This window comes from Lepus europaeus, chromosome 14 (genome assembly GCF_033115175.1).
Source record: "Lepus europaeus isolate LE1 chromosome 14, mLepTim1.pri, whole genome shotgun sequence".
Lineage (NCBI taxonomy): Eukaryota > Metazoa > Chordata > Mammalia > Lagomorpha > Leporidae > Lepus > Lepus europaeus.
Window position 1 is genome coordinate 66,028,725 of NC_084840.1, and position 17,192 is coordinate 66,045,916.

At 43.3% G+C, this 17,192-nt stretch overlaps 1 protein-coding gene across 4 annotated transcripts in view; it reads right to left on the reverse strand.

The window, feature by feature from the left end:
• The window catches only part of CDC42BPA (CDC42 binding protein kinase alpha), a 352,518-nt gene that overhangs the window by 289,034 nt on the left and 46,292 nt on the right, over positions 1–17,192 (reverse strand). For all 4 annotated transcript variants that reach the window (XM_062210852.1, XM_062210850.1, XM_062210853.1 and 1 more), the window contains exon 2: positions 7,145–7,236. In XM_062210852.1, coding sequence (XP_062066836.1) covers positions 7,145–7,236 — 92 coding nt within the window. The remainder of the gene's footprint in view (positions 1–7,144; positions 7,237–17,192) is intronic.

The window sequence follows — 17,192 nt, forward strand, 5'->3', positions numbered from 1 at the left end:
CTTTAATCCCAGCTAAAAACCACGTTCGCGGCGCTGGTAACTTTGGGTCCTCTGGCATTAATTTTACCGGCTTACATATGCTTTTAAATGAACGTCCCACTTTAGTGTTGCAGATTAATGGCAAGGACATTAAGGGACTTTTAGACACAGGAGCCGACAAATCCATTATAGCAACAAAGGACTGGCCTAGTACATGGCCTACAAATGTGGCGGAACAAACCTTGCAAGGACTTGGTTTTGCTCATTTCCCAAAAATCAGTGCAGCCTTGTTGTCATGGCAGGATAGCGAGGGTCATAGAGGACAGTTTTCTCCATTCATTTTACCTCTACCCATTTCCCTTTGGGGGAGAGACGTCCTGGCAGAAATGGATGTTGCTTTGGTCACCACTTCCCCTGCAGTACGATCTATGCTACAAAATATGGGTTACGTCCCAGGCAAGGGACTCGGTGTCCAGCTCCAGGGCCACCCTTCCCCCATTGAACCAAAACAAAGACCAAGTAAAGTTGGCCTGGGTTTTTCCTAGGGGTCACTGTTTCGCCTCCTAAACCAGTGGAGCCTTTACCCATCTCGTGGCTAACGGACGTACCCGTCTGGGTTCCACAGTGGCCCCTATCTCAGGAGAAACTGGAGGCAGTCAACACTCTGGTCTTGGAGCAGGTCAACGCTGGTCATTTGATCCCATCCACCTCTCCATGGAATACGCCTATTTTTGCCATCCGCAAAAAATTAGGTCAATGGAGACTCTTACATGATCTTAGGGCAGTCAACGCACAGATGCAGCCTATGGGCCCTGTGCAACGTGGTCTTCCTCTGCTTTCGGCACTTCCCAACCAATGGCCTGTTATTGTAATAGATCTTAAGGATTGTTTCTTTTCCATTCCATTGGACAAAAAGGATACCCCACGTTTTGCTTTTACTGTCCCCACCCAGAACCAGGAACAACCGGACAAGCGTTGGGAGTGGACAGTCTTGCCTCAGGGTATGACTAATAGCCCCACCATGTGTCAAGTCTATGTAGCCCAAGTACTAAAACCTCTTAGAGACCGATATTCCGACTGCAGGTGCCTACATTATATGGACGACCTACTGTGTGCAGCCCCCACAGCAGAGAGGCTCCTGGCCTTATACAGTACACTCCAACAAGTGCTGGAAGGGGCAGGGCTGCATATTGCACCTAATAAGGTGCAATTGTCGTCTGTAGTTTCTTATCTTGGGGCTATAGTCGCCCCTACTCAAATTAGACCTCAAAAAATTCAAATAAAAATCAATGCTATCTCCACTCTAAATGACTTACAAAAACTTTTAGGGGATATCAATTGGATTAGGCACTACCTTAACATTCCTAATGCTGCATTGCAGCCCCTCTTTAATATACTTAAAGGAGACCGGATCTTGCTTCCCCCCGAACCTTCACCTCTGAGGCCAAACAAGCACTGTCAATTGTCAACGATGCCCTTAGTAAAGCTGCCCTAAAACGTTGGGACCCTGCGGGAGACCTTACTCTTTGGGTCCTCGACACCCTTAAACAGCCCACCGCGGTCCTATGGCAGGATGGGCCTCTCCTCTGGATCCATCCCTCAATGTCATCTACTAGATCTATTAGTTACTATCCCGTGGCAGTGGCGGAGATAACTCTCCTAGCCATTCAGAGGGCTATCCAACATTTTGGACGCGAACCATCCACCATTGTTGTCCCCTATTCCATGGAACAGGTACGTGTGCTAATCGCTTGTACTGATGCTTGGGCGGTTTTAGTCTGCTCCACTTCCGCAACTATTACAAACAGAACACCCTCTGATCCTTTGCTAACCTTTGTTCAGTCTCACCCAGTTATTTTTCCAAAGTCCACATCCCAAAAGCCCTTACAGGGAGCCCCAGTAGTGTATACCGACGGTTCTAAAACAGGAGTCGGTGCATATGTTGTTTCAGGATCTGTGCCAAAAACATTCCAATTCGCTACTAACTCCCCCCAGGTAACTGAACTTCTTATAGTTAACCAAGTCTTCTCTGATTTCCCCGGACCTGTCAATATTGTGTCTGATTCACGCTATGTGGTTAATTCTGTGTCTATCCTTGAGGCCGCAGGACTAGTCAATTCTTCATCCTCCGTAGCGACAGTTTTCCTCACCCTGCAAAAATCTATTTGGAATCGGTCTGCTCCTTTCTTTATTACTCATATTAGAGCTCATTCTTCCTTACCTGGACCCATGACCACAGGCAATGCTATAGCTGATCAAGCCACACGCCCCATTTGGATACTCCAATTTTCTTCCCCAGAAGAGCAGGCTATCCAGTTTCATTCAGAGTTCCATGTAAACGCAAAAACCCTTGCCGCCAAATTCGGTCTTTCTCGTGCTGCCGCTCGCGATATTGTTCGCCATTGTGCCGCATGCCCTACTTTAACCCCTGTGCCTTCGGTGGGGGTTAATCCCCGAGGATTACTACCAGGACATATCTGGCAGATGGATGTCACCCACATATCCGAGTTTGGGACCTTAAAGTATGTTCATGTGTCAGTTGACACCTGTTCCCAAGTAATTTTTGCTTCTCTGGAGACGGGTGAGCGTACCACCCATGTCATTAATCACTGCCTTGCTGCATGGGCAGCCTGGGGCAAACCAAAAACTTTAAAAACAGATAATGGTCCTGCATACACAAGTAAATCATTCCAAGATTTCTGCACCCGTATGCAGGTACAACATAAAACTGGAATCCCTTATAACCCTCAGGGACAGGCCATAATTGAAAGGGCTCATCGAACCCTCAAGGCTTTTCTCTTAAAACAAAAGGAGGGAATTGCCACGGGCAAAACCCCTCGAATGCGCCTCTCCCTTGCACTGTTTACTATAAACTTTTTGAATTTGACAGATCATTCTATGTCCCCCGCTGAGAGACACATGTTAAAGGAGCCATCTTCACGAGGCTATGTCCGTTGGAAAGATGTCCTCACGGGAAAGTGGTACGGCCCGGATCCGGTATTATGCTGGAACCGAGGCGCGGTCTGTGTCTTCCCACAGGAATCTGGAAGAGAACCTCTCTGGATACCGGAAAGATTGGTCAGAAAAACAGCCCCGCCGCCACAAGATACACCTCTATCACCTACGGACGACATCTCCCCCGAGATAACCGAGATTACCACGCTCTCACAGGACGACAAATTGCAACAAAACAACGAGACGTGAGATGCACCCCTTCCGCTTCTTCATACTGGCAGCGGCTTTGCTCCCTGGCTCTTATGCGGGCTTTAACTCCAACCCCACTGCTTTACTGCAGAACGTAGGCAACCCTTGCGACTGCAAGGGGGGGACCAGCAACACCGTACTGCAGCGTACTCACATCGCCACAGCTGATTGTGGGGACAAAACTGCATATCTGCCCCTCCAGGGGATCCCCGGCCTACCACGCGGCTACATATGGACAATGCCTCCATCAGGCACACACCTTCCTCGAGTTGTCTTGTTCCCCCTCTCATTCATTGGGCTGTATCACCCATCCCTGACGGGGAGCGAAAACTGGGTATGCGAGACCAAAGGTACTGCAGCAGGAGTCCACCCGGGGGTTCCGGGGGTCCTGGGAGAGCATATGCATATGCATGCAGGTTCAATTCCCAGCCTGCCCCAGCAAAAGGGAATAAAAACTGATCCCTAACGGAGACATCAGGGGTTGTGGCCAGGCCCTTGAAGTTCCGTAACTAACGGATCACAAGCACGCTGGGTATGCACCTCTACTCTCTGCCTAGTAAATATTCTCCCGGCCCTCATGAGCCAGGGCCGTCGGGGATGTGATTTGTGCAAAAACAAAAGGAGGGAGATGTAGGGAACCAGACCGGAGGAACCGTGCCCCTAAGATGGCGCCGACTCCCTGCTTCCGGGTTCTTCCTCATCTCAGGGAGTTCCCGCTCTTGCTCGCTCCTTCCCGCCTTAGATTTCCCGCTCTAGCTCGCTCCTTCCCGCCTTGCCACGAGATTGTCCTATCCCCGCGCTTCTAGCCTATCACCTGATTTGTGACGTGTATTGTGCATATAAACCCTTGCTACGCGGGTGTAAGGGAAGTTCCTGCCCAGAAGAGATCGAAGCTGGATCTCCTGCTTGCCGAGCAATAAAGGAACCCCGTGCAAAGTGTTCGGTCTCTGTCTCTTGCTGGACGAGGACGGCGCCGAGCAAGCACCTACAGCAGGCTCCCTGCTAATATAGACTCTGAAAGTAAATATGAATTTCAGCATCATTTTTTTCTAGGTCTTTGAAGAATGACTTTGGTATTTTGATTGGTATTGCGTTGAATTTGTAAATTGCTTTTGGGAGAATGGACATTTTTATAATATTGATTCTTCCAATCCATGAGCATGGCAGGTTTTTCCATTTGTTTGTGTCATCTTCTATTTCTTTCTTTAGTATTTTGTAATTTTCATCATAGAGGTCTTTGACATCCTTGGTTAAATTTATTCCAAGGTATTTTATTGTTTTTGTGGCTATTGTGAATGGGATTAATCTTGGAAGTTCTTCCTCGGCCCTGGCATTATCTGTGTATACAAAGGCTGTTGATTTCTGAGCATTGACTTTGTATCCTGCTACTTTACCAAACTCTTCTATGAGTTCCAATAGTCTCTTATAGGAGTTTATTGGGTCCCCTACATATAGTATCATGTCATCTGCAAATAGGGATAGTTTAACTTCCTCCTTTCCCATTTGTATCCCCTTAATTTCTTTTTCTTGCCTGACGGCCCTGGCTAACACTTCTAGGACTATATTGAATAGCAATGGTGAGAGTGGGCATCCCTGTCTGGTGCCAGTTTTCAATGGAAATGCCTCCAACTTTTCCCCATTCAATATGATGCTGGCCATTGGTTTATCATAGACTGCCTTAATTGTGTTGAGGAATGTTCCTTCTAACCCCAATTTGCTTAGGGTTTTCATCATGAAAGGGTGTTGTATTTTGTTAAATGCTTTCTCTGCATCTATTGAGATAATCATATGATTTTTGTTTCTCATTTTATTAATGTGATGTATTACATTGATTGACTTTTGAATATTGAACCATCCTTGCATACCAGGGACAAATCCCACTTGGTACGGGTGAATGATCTTTCTGATGTGCAGTTGGATTTGGTTTGCCAGAATTTTGTTGAGTATTTTTGCATCTATGCACAATCATTCTTAGGCATTTAAAATTAACAGAAAATTGATCTCTGTTAAACATAGGAGTGGGAATAAGAGAGGAAGGAGATATATAGGTTGGCACATGCTCACTCGGGCTTACCTCCAATGGTGGAACTAGAAATGTGCCAGGGGATTTCAACTCAGTCTTACCAAGGAGGCAGGTACCAATGCCAGCGCACTTGGTAAAGTGATAAGTATAAATACACAACCGATCAAAAAGAGAGGGTGTATGTCGAAGAGATTTCACAAATAAGACCAGTGTAAGCAAATAATGAAGGACAGAATTAAAAGGGAGAGTATGATCCTGCGGGGGAAGCAGGACACACATCAGACTCATAGAATGGCAAACGCCCAAAACAGCACTCCTGCCTCAGAATCAACCCTTGGGACATTCAGATCTGGCTAAAAGGTCCATGAGAGTCTCACAGGCATGGAAAGCCATGACACGGTGGCAAAAAACAATCTAAATGAAAGATCCTGGTGAACAAGACCCCAGCAGAAGGAACAGACCATCAAGGAGAGAGGTGCCTTTCTCTGAAGGGAGGAAGGAACCTCTGCTGTGATACGGCCTTGACTAAACAAGTTCAGAGTCGGTGAACTCAAGTGGCTTCCATAGCCTAGACAGCTCATAGCAAGAGTCTTGGGTGATTGCTGACATCATAAATAAGAGTGCCAATTGTTAAATCAACAACGGGAGTCACTGGGTACATGCTCCCCACGTAGGATCTCTGTCCTTCATGTGTTTTACTACGAAACTTAAAAACACTACTAGTCGAACAGTACCCTGTACCTTGTGTGGTTGTGTGAGTGCAGCCTGTTGAAATCCTTGCTTAGTATATACTAAGCTGATCTTCAGTATATGAAGGTAATTGAAAATGAAATTCGATAAAGGGTGGGATGGGAAAGGGAGAGGGAGGGGGGAGGGCCTCGGGAGGGAGGGAGGTTGGTGGGGGAAGCCACAATACAAAAGTTGCACTTTGTAAACTCACATTTATGAAATAAAAAATTTTTAAAAATAATAATAATAAAAAGAAAGTAAGTAGTGTTGCCTTGAAAGGTTAGGTTCCTGTAAGTCACATGGGAGACCTGAACTGATTTCCTAGCCCCAGGCTTTGGTCCTAGCCCAGCTCCAGCTGCTGGGGGCATTTGGGAAAAGAATCAGTGATGGTAACTTTTTCTTTCTTTTTCTCTTTCTCACCCCTCCCCACAGCTTGCTGGCACACACCATTCCCTCCCCCATTCCTCTAGCCCTCTAACAAAATAACATGAAAATTCAATGGGAGAGGGAGTTGGCAACATGGCATGGTGTAGCAGGTAAAACCCACAGCACTGGCATCCCATATAGGTGACAGTTCAAGTTCCAGCTACTCCACTTTTGATCCAGCTCCCTGCTAATGTGCCTGGAAAAGCAACACAGGATAGCCCAAGTGCTTGGGCCTCTGCACCCACATGAGAGACCCAAAAGCAGCTCCTGGATCCTTGCTTCAGATAGGCCCAGCTCGGCATTTGCAGCCATTTGGGATGTGAACCAGAAGTTGGAAGATCTTGCCCTTGCCTGTGCTCTCTTCTCTCTCTCTCTCTCTCTCTCTCTAAATCTGCCCTTCAAATAAATAAACAAATCCTTAAAAAAATACAAAGAGAGAAGAAGGGGAGTGGGTACAGGAAGGAGGAAGGCAGAGTACATAAACTTCTAGACATGAAAACTTCTTATGAACTAGAGTATTAAAGATAATGTCATACTGTCATAAGGAAAGACAAATTGAACCAATGGAATAAAAAAAAAAAGTCCAGATATGAAGTACATGTGAAAATGGAAAACAGAAAAATCACATGCATAAATATTTCATTCAAAACTAACATACTCAGATTTTCTGATCAACCATATTAATCACAAGAGCAAATAAATAATATCTCAGTTGAATTATTTCACAACAGTATAAAATACCTTCCAAAACAGTAGACCTTCTATAAAATCTTTATCTCTTACCTCTCCAAAAGCTCCTCGGCCAATCACCTTTAATATTTCAAAGTCTTCTCTATGTAATCGCATTTGTTTGACTTTAGAAGTAAATGGTTTAGCTGAAACAAAGGAACATCGTTATTCTCTTAATGAAATTTGATGCAAATTACATATAATTAGTGTGTCTTTTGCAGTAAAAATTCAAATTATGACTAAGAATTAAGCCAAAATATTTTAAAATTTCATCAAGCTATGAGGATAAACAGAATTAACTTCTCTAAAAAATAATGTATTTCCTTTATTTGTTATACATGAATTACCTTTTTGGTGGAAAACATTTTAAAACCCCCAAAAATGAAATACTGCAAAGCAACAGGAATATAAAAATGACCAGTCTATTCAAAATTTAAACAGCCTGTGTATTCTATCAATACTAGATATATATTCTTTAACACAAAAGTCCATTCAAAGAAAAAAGCACATTTCATGGCACCAGAGAAATCTTCAGCAATTCTTACCAAGTAAATTAACATTTCTTGCATTCCCATTTGATTATTAAATCTTTCAATATATCTTTTCTAAGTCTAAAGTATACAAAGTAATAACTGGATTTTTAAAAACAATAATTACAATATGATATCTTCCACTTTGAAATGCTCAGTTTACAGGAGATGAACAAGTATGCCTGTGCACATAGGACACACATCCACACACAAAATGTAAAATGTGATAAAGTTTCTAACAGAGATAACAGATTCAGAATAGAACACTAATTATGTGAACACTACAGCTTCACAAAGTTAACTGATTAATTAAATTTTGATAAATAAGTAGAATTTTGTTCCTTTGCCTGCATTTGACACTGTACACTTTCCACATAAAGCATACAATATAAGCAAATGAAGAGAGTAAGGAAGTCAATTTTGGATGCTAACAGTAAATAATCCATTGATGTTATGGAACTGTAAGAAGAAATGCAAAAAAAAAAAAAAAATAGAACCCAGAAAACAGAGACAGCCTTGAATGTCACCCAAGGAATTTAGATGTAACCCTATTGGGCACTGCCTAAAATAGTCCCTAACAATATGGCGCCTGGCGGATGTTCAGGGGGCGTATTTGCGGCTGCTGCGGTTAAGTCACGTGAGATCAGACCATCTGCAGGGATAGGTCCACTTTAGTTCCGGACACATGGACAGTGCATAATCCCAATATGCCCCTGTGCATGGTCCACCCATGCCTGCATGACCTTTTCTCTGATTGGCTCCCCTACTGTGCATGTCTTTCATAAGCTTTATAAGCTGTACACTTCCTCAATAAAGTAGTTCCTGCTTCGACAGAACTCACAGGTGCTTGCTGCGGGTGTGCTTGACCCGTTGACCTTACCTCTCCCATTTGCCTTGTCGAGGAGTGCTTGTACTGGCCCCTGCTCATAAGGGGCCAGCCTTAGGCTTAAGACCCCAACATAACCCTAGTACTAGTAGAGAATAAACTGATCTTATGATTAAATCAAGTAAATGCTGGCCTCAAGAGAAACTCAGACCTGCTTCCTTTCTTCATGTCTACCTTTATTCTCGCATAAAAAGGAGATGACATGATTAAAAGATCCTTATTTATGAGTACTGTTCTGTTCTTCCTTCCATGCAGCCAGAGTGTTAAAAGATCAAAGAAAAGTGTTTGAGCATTAGGGGAGTGAAACACACAGCAAGACTTACTGCCTTGCAGTGGTCTGAAGGCATTTAGGCCTAACCAGCTCTGAAGACATTTAAAGGTTTAATCAGCTTAGAAACAGTAGTATTCCACAGAGATTAGCTCAGTGTACCAGAAATTTCTGCATTAGTGTTTTTGACTGTAAGAAAAGGAAATTGATGGGGCTGGTGCAGTGGCGCAGCAGATTAACACCTTGGCCTGAAGCACTGGTATCCCATATGGGTGCCAGTTCTAGACCCGGCTGCTCCACTTCCAATCCAGCTCTCTGCTATAGCCTGGGAAAGCAGTAGAAGATGGCCCAAATCCTTAGGCCTCTGCACCCACATAGGAGACCCGGAAGAAGCTCCTGGCTTCAGATCGGCGCATCTCCGGCCGTTGCAGCCATCTGGGGAGTGAACCAACAGAAGGAAGACCTTTCTCTCTGTCTCTCCCTCTCACTGTCTATAACTCTACCTCTCCAATAAATAAATAAAATCTATAAAAAAAAAAAGAAAGGAAATTGAAATTTAAGCTCTATTTGGAATTCATACAATTAAGAAAGACCAAAGATATAGATAAGATTTGAATAAAGGTATGAAGGATTTCATTCTGTGAGAGAAGAGATGTATACATGATAGCCAAGAAATAAACATTTTGGCTTTTTTTAAGATTTACTAATTTATTTCAAAGACAGAGTTACAGAGAGAGAGGGAGAGAGAGAGAGAAAGAGATCTTCCATCTGCTGGTTCACTCCCCAAATGGCCACAACAGCCAGAGCTAGGTTGATCTTAAGCCAGGAGCTTCTTCTGGGTCTCCCACATGGGCCATCTTCCACTGCTCTCCCAGGCACACTGGATCGGAAGTGGACCAGTAGGGACTTAAACCAGCAGCTATATAGGATGCTGGTGCTGCAGGCGGAGGCTTACCTTCTACAACACAGCCCTGGCCCCAGAAACAAATATTTTGATCAAATGACGAATGCATCCTGGTTTTGAACAAATTGGACCGGATAAGTTGTAAGACTGTAACCACTGTGTACCAGTCAGGGTCCAAACAGGAAACCAATTACTCCAATGTAAGGAAAGTTTATTTGTAACTGGACCATTTACAAAGGTGTACATGGGCTATAAGGGAATCATAAGGAATAGTGCAGTAATCCCTAACTTTCCCAGACTCTTTACTAGCAGAGCAGAAACACTTGGTTAGGAAAGGGGGGCGGGAGGGCAGGTGCTGTGCCACAGCGGGTTAAAGCCCTGGCCTGAAGTGCCGGCATCCCATATGGGTACCAGTTCAAGACCTGGCTGTTCTACTTCCAATCTCTGCCTCTCCTCTCCTCTAACTCTTTCAAATAAATTTTAAAAATCTTTAAAAAAAAAAAAAAAAAAAAGGAAATGGACGTGGGGCAGATGTTTGGCCTAGGATATTGGAATGCCATGCCCACTTCTGGCTCCTTACTCCAGTTTCCTACTACAGCACACTCTGGATTGCACAGTTGACAGCTCAAGTGACTGGGTTCCTGCCACCCACACAGGAGATCGGGACTGAGCTCCTAGCTACTGGATTCAGCCTGGCCCAGGCAGGGCCCTGCAGACATCTGAGAAGTGAACCAACAGATAAGGAGTGCTTGCTTACTTACTCTTGCTGTGCTCTCTTCTCTACCTTTCTGCCTTTCAAATAAACAAATAAAAATTAGGGGAGAAAAAAATCAACACAAAACCAGTGTGAGACCAGCGCTAGCCTAGTCCCTAGGAAGATGTAACAAAGTAGCCTACAACATAACATTTAGCAATTTTTTAAGTATAGCTTCTACTTATCTTCCTTTCTTCAAGGTTTTCAAACAACCTGCCACCCAAATAAAGAATGTATACTATATCCTTGCCTTATTATTGACACTAAAGGCAAATGCAGAATTTTATCACAGACAAGTATTTGTAGTTCTTAAAACATAATACTGAGACCAGTGCTATGGCATACCAGGTAAAGATACTGCCTGCAGTGCCAGCAACCCATATGGGCGCCGGTTTGAGTTCCAGCTGCTCAACTTCTGATTCAGCTCTCTGCTACGGCCTGGGAAAGCAGTGGAATGTGGCCCAAGTCCTTGGGCCCCTGCATCCACATGGGAGACCCGGAAGAAGCTCCTGGCTCCTGGCTCCTGGCTTCAGATTAGCGCAGCTCCAGCCGTTGCGGCCAACTAGAGACTGAACCACAGATGAAGACCTCCCTCTCTCTCTAGGCCTCTGCCTCTCTGTAACTATGCTTTTCAAATAATAAATCATAAAAAAAATAATATTATGGATACCTTCCCTTCTAGGTAACATCCTACTTATTTAAAAGGCCAAAGAGTTAGATATTTCAATCCTCTACAACACTGCTGCAAAATAGTAAAGAAAGCATACCTGCAATTCAAGTACACACAGAATCATTAGAGTGATCTTTTAACAAAGTTACAAAAAGATGACAGTGTTGAAAAATAAGTACTGTATTTCCATGAAGTACTTATATACCCTTAAAGTACAAGCAAATAGGTATTGCAAGGTCACACAATTAGAACTAAAGAGTTTGGCCGGCGCCGCGGCTCACTAGGCTAATCCTCCGCCTTGCGGCGCCGGCACACCAGGTTCTAGTCCCGGTCGGGGCACCGATCCTGTCCCGGTTGCCCCTCTTCCAGGCCAGCTCTCTGCTGTGGCCAGGGAGTGCAGTGGAGGATGGCCCACGTGCTTGGGCCCTGCACCCCATGGGAGACCAGGAGAAGCACCTGGCTCCTGCCATCAGATCAGCGTGGTGCACCAGCCGCAGCGCGCCTACCGCGGCGGCCATTGGAGGGTGAACCAACGGCAAAAGGAAGACCTTTCTCTCTGTCTCTCTCTCACTGTCCACTCTGCCTGTCAAAAATAAAAAATAATAATAAAAATAAATAAATAAATAAAAAAGAACTAAAGAGTTTGTCTGACATCCAAGTTTTATGGACAACTGAAGTATTAACATAAATTAAAATTATAACTATTCTTCACATCTTGGAACCTATAAGAATAAATATTTCCTCACATTAACATTACAAAACTATTCTATTTTCAAGCACTCAAAAGTGAGTTGTTAAGATAGGTATTTGGCCTAGTGGTTAAGATATGACTTGGGGCCCCCACATCCCACATCGGAGTACCTGGGTTCAACGCCCAGCTTTAGCTGCCGACTCTAGATTCCTGCTGATGCAGACCCTGAGAGAAGGTGATGGCTTTCTGCCACCAAGGTGCAAGACCTACATTCAGGTCCTGGCTTCCAGTTTAGGCCCCAAGTCCAGCCTCAGCTGATATAGACATTTGGGTGGTGAATCAGCAGATGGGCATATTTTCGCTCAGTGTCTCTCTCTCTCTCTATCTGTTCCTCTGAATAAAATAAATAATAGTTCCAAAAGTAAGTTATTACTATCACAAGCTTATTCAGAAAGCTCAGTTTACTAATAATTTATTCAATTAACTCAAATTATTTCTGAATATCCACTGCATGCCAAGCATTTTCCAAAATACTAGAGGCACAGAAATGAAAAACACACGCCACAACTTCAAATAAACAAATTATGCAGTAAATGCTACACTTCCATTTAAAATTTTCCATGAGACCAAATACACATGGCTAATGAACAGAAAATGATGGTCACATTACCAGAACTCAGATAAATGCAAATTAACAATAGCCTAAAGTTTATGAGAAAAATAGGTCAAAAATAAAAAATCTTGGCTGGAGCCACAGCTCAACAGGCTAATCCTCCGCCTTGCGGCACCAGCACACCAGGTTCTAGTCCCGGTCGGGGCACCGGATTCTGTCCCGGTTGCCCCTCTTCCAGGCCAGCTCTCTGCTGTGGCCAGGGAGTGCGGTGGAGGATGACCCAAGTGCTTGGGCCCTGCACCCACATGGGAGACCAGGAGAAGCACCTGGCTCCTGCCTTCGGATCAGCGCCATGCGCCGGCCGCAGCACGCTGGCCGCGGCGGCCATTGGAGGGTGAAGCAACGGCAAAGGAAGACCTTTCTCTCTCTCTCTCTCTCTCTCTCACTGTCCACTCTGCCTGTCAAAAAATAAAAATAAAAAAAAAAACAAAATAATCTTAAGCCAGCAAGTATTTGCAAGAAAGTGAAGAACAAATATTCTCAAATATTAGTGGTGTGACTGTTAATGACTATAATCTCCACTGAGAACATTTGACTTTTCTTTTTCATTCACTTAATATGAACTATTACTTAAGCAGACTTTAGCAGTTGAACCATTTTGTATATTGAGATTAAACCTTATTCAGCTGTAATACATTTTTGGGGTTTTTTTTGACAGGCAGAGTTAGACGGTGAGAGAGAGAGAGAGAAAGGTCTTCCTTTGTAGAGAGACAGAGAGAAAGGTCTTCCTTCGTTGGTTCACCCCTCAAATGGCTGCTATGGCCAGCGCCAATCCGAAGCCAGGAGCCAGGTCCTTCCTCCTGATCTCCCATGCGGGTGCAGGGCCCAAGCACTTGGGCAATCCTCCACTGCACTCCTGGGCCACAGCAGACAGCTGGACTGGAAGAGGAGCAACCGGGACAGAACCAGGCACCCCAACCAGGATAGAACCCGGGGTACCGGCGCCGCAGGGGGAGGATTAGCCAAGTGAGCCGCACGCCAGCCATGTAATACGTTTTTCAATACACTGCTGAAACTGCACTGCTTTTATTTAGGAATTTTGTATCTGTGGTCATAAAGTTTATTTGCAGCTATCTTTTTTTCTATACTGTCTTCACCCTGTTTGATACCAACAATAAGCCACTCTCATTAAATGTGTTGAGTAGCTTTCTTTTTCTTTTTCTTTTTTCTTTTTTTTTCTTTTTTCTTTTTTTTTTTTTTTTTTTTTTTTTTGACAGGCAGAGTGGACAGTGAGAGAGAGAGACACAGAGAGAAAGGTCTTCCTTTGCCGTTGGTTCACCCTCCAATGGCCGCCGTGGCCGGCGCGCTGCAGCCGGCGCACTGTGCTGATCCGAAGGCAGGAGCCAGGTGCTCTCCTGGTTTCCCATGGGGTGCTTTCTCTCTTTTTCTACTCAAGAAAAATCCTGCTTAGATATTTCAATGTGGGGACCAGCATTGTGGCAAAGCAATAAAGTCATCGCTTGAAATGCTGGCAGCCCACAGCTGCTCCACTTCTTCGGATCCAGCTCCCTACTAATGCGATTGAAAGCAGCAAAGAATGGTTTAATCTGCTATGCCACAACACCGGCCCCTATTTTCTACTTCTTTCAGTGCTGTTAATTATACCGTCTCTGAAGTTATACATTGATCAAAATTCAAATTTCTTGAAATAAGATGACTGATAATCCTTTGTTTTTAAAACCCTACTGTATGGACAGGCTGAAATTAAAGAGGTAATAAGCAAATCTATGAACAACTTACGCCAATAAATCTGGAAGCAAACAAGTAAACAAATTCCTCAAAAAGTATCCAATTATTTAAAAATAGAAAATCTGGATTTCAAAAAAAAAAAATAAATAAGCTACATCAGTAGTTTAAAATTCTCCATAAGGGAAATCCTTAAAAACTTTGAGTCCAAAGATATAAACACATACATATGCGTGTGCACACACACACACACATACATATGACAATACACAACCTGTAGGCATCAAAAGCGAAAACACACAAGCATCCCTCTACAGCAGTGAACATATAGCCTCTAAATGTTAAGTTTCTGGGGCCGGCACTGTGGTGCAGCGGGTTAAAGCCCCAGCCTGCAGCGCCATTATCCCATACAGGCACCGGTTCAAGTCCTGGCTTGCTTCACTTCCAATCCAGCTATCTGCTGTGGCCTGGGAAAGCAGAAGATGTCCCAAGTCCTTGGGCCCCTGCACCCATGTGCAAGACCCAGAAGAAGCTGCTGGCTCTCTGCTTCAGATCAGATCAGCTCTAGCCATTGAAGCCATTTGGGGAGTAAACCAGCTGAATGGAAGACCACTCTCTGGCTGTACCTTTCTCTGCAACTCTTTCAGACAAATAAAATAAAAGAAAATTTAAAAGTAAATGTTAAGTTTCCATTTGTCATTGTTAACAAAAAAAAAAAAAAAACCTAGATTACTGGGAGAAATGGTTAATATGATCAGCACATCATAACATCACAATAATGGACAAAATAACATTATCATGTGCGATGTACAGAGAATGAACAGATTTCCACTTATAACTACAAACCTGACAAAGATGAATAACCTAAATCTAATCATGAAGAAGTGATCAGACAAGTTTGAATTGAGGAACAAACTACAAGAAACCATCCTGGGACATGACAAGCTTCAAATATATAAGATAAAGCCTGAAAATTTTCCCCTGATTAAAATAGACTAAAAAGACAACTAAATGCAAAGCATAATCATGGACTGGATCCATTTTTTTTAAAAGATAAAAATCACCATAAAGGATATTAGTGGGATACTGGTGAGATTTCAATATTGAATGTACCAAAGTTAAATTTTCTGAATAGATAGTTGTACTCTGAACATACGTATCTAACAGAATGCCTTTATTCTAAGAAAACTTATACAGAAATATTTAAAGGGTAATATCTACAATTACTCTTCTATGATCCAGCAAAAATGTGTATGTAGACACAGAGCAGCATAAACATGGCAAAATAATAAAAACAAGCAAATCTAGCAAATTATATGAGAGCTCATTAAAGCTTATTCTTATAGACCCCCTACCTTACACCTTACACAAAAGTCCACTCAACATGCATTAAAGATCTAAATCTACTACCTGACACCACCAAATTATTAAAGAACATCGGAAAAAACCTGCAAGATATAGGCACAGGCAAAGATTTCTTAGAAAACATCCCAGAGGCACAGGCAGTCAAAGCCAGAATTAACATTTGGGATTACATCAAATTGAGAAGTTTCTGTACTGCAAAAGAAACAGTCAGGAAAGTGAAGAGGAAACCAACAGAATGGGAAAAAATATTTGCAAATTATGCAACTGATAAAGGATTAATAACCAGAATCTACAAACAGATCAAAAAACTCTACAACAACAAAATAAACAACCCACTTAAAGAGATGGGCCAAGGACCTATTAAATAGACGTTTTTCAAAAGAAGAAATCCAAACAGCCAACAGACACATGAAAAAAATGTTCAGGATCACTAGCCATCAGGGAAATGCAAATCAAAACCACAATGGGGTTTCACATCACCCTGGTTAGAATGGCTTACATACAGAAATCAACCAACAACAGATGCTGGCAGGATGTGGGGAAAAAGGCACACTAACCCACTGTTGGTGGGAATGCAAACTGGTAAAGCCACTACGGAAGACAGTTTCGAGATACCTCAGAAATCTGAATATAGCCCTACCATACAACCCATCCATCCTACTCCTCAGAATCTACCCAAAGGAAATGAAATCAGCAAATAAAAGAGACATATGTACCTCTATGTTTATTGCAGCTCAATAAACAACCTAAATGCCCATCAATGGAAGACTAGATAAAGAAACTATGGGATATGTACTCTATAGAATACTACACAGCAGTTTAAAAAAATCCAGTCATTTACAGCTAAATGGAGGAATCTGGAAAATATCATGCTGAGTGAAATAAGCCAATCCCAAAGGGACAAATATCATATGTTCTCCCTGAACGGTGATAACTAACTGAGCACCTAAAAGGAAACCTGTTGAAGTGAAATGGGCACTATGAGAAACAATGACTTGATCAGCCCTTGTCCTGTCTGTCGAGGAATAACTTACTATTTTATTCCTTTTAGTATTTTTTTATTCTACTTAATACTATTGGTTGAACTCTTTAATTAACACACAATTCTTCTTTTTTTTTTTTTTTTTTTTTTGGACAGGCAGAGTGGATAGTGAGAGAGAGACAGAGAGAAAGGTCTTCCTTTTTGCCGTTGGTTCACCCTCCAATGGCCGCTGCGGCCGGCGCATCGCGCCAAGCCGAAGCCAGGAGCCAGGTGCTTCTCCTGGTCTCCCATGTGGGTGCAGGGCCCAAGGACTTGGGCCATCCTCCACTGCCTTCCTGGGCCGCAGCAGAGAGCTGGCCTGGAAGAGGGCCAACTGGGACAGAATCCAGCGCCCCAACCGGGACTAGAACCCGGTGTGCTGGCGCCACAAGGCAGAGGATTAGCCTGTTAAGCCACGGCGCCGGCCAAATTAACACACAATTATTCTTAGGTGTTTAAATTTAACTGAAAAGTGATCCCTGTTAAATATAAGAGTGGAAATAAGAGAGGGAGGAGATGTACAGTTCAGCACATGCTCTCTTGGACTTGCTCCAAACGGGAGAGTCAGAAACGTACCAGGGGATTCCAATTCAATCCCATCAAGGTGGCATGTACCAATGCCATCTCACTAGTCCAAGTGATCAGTTTCAGTTC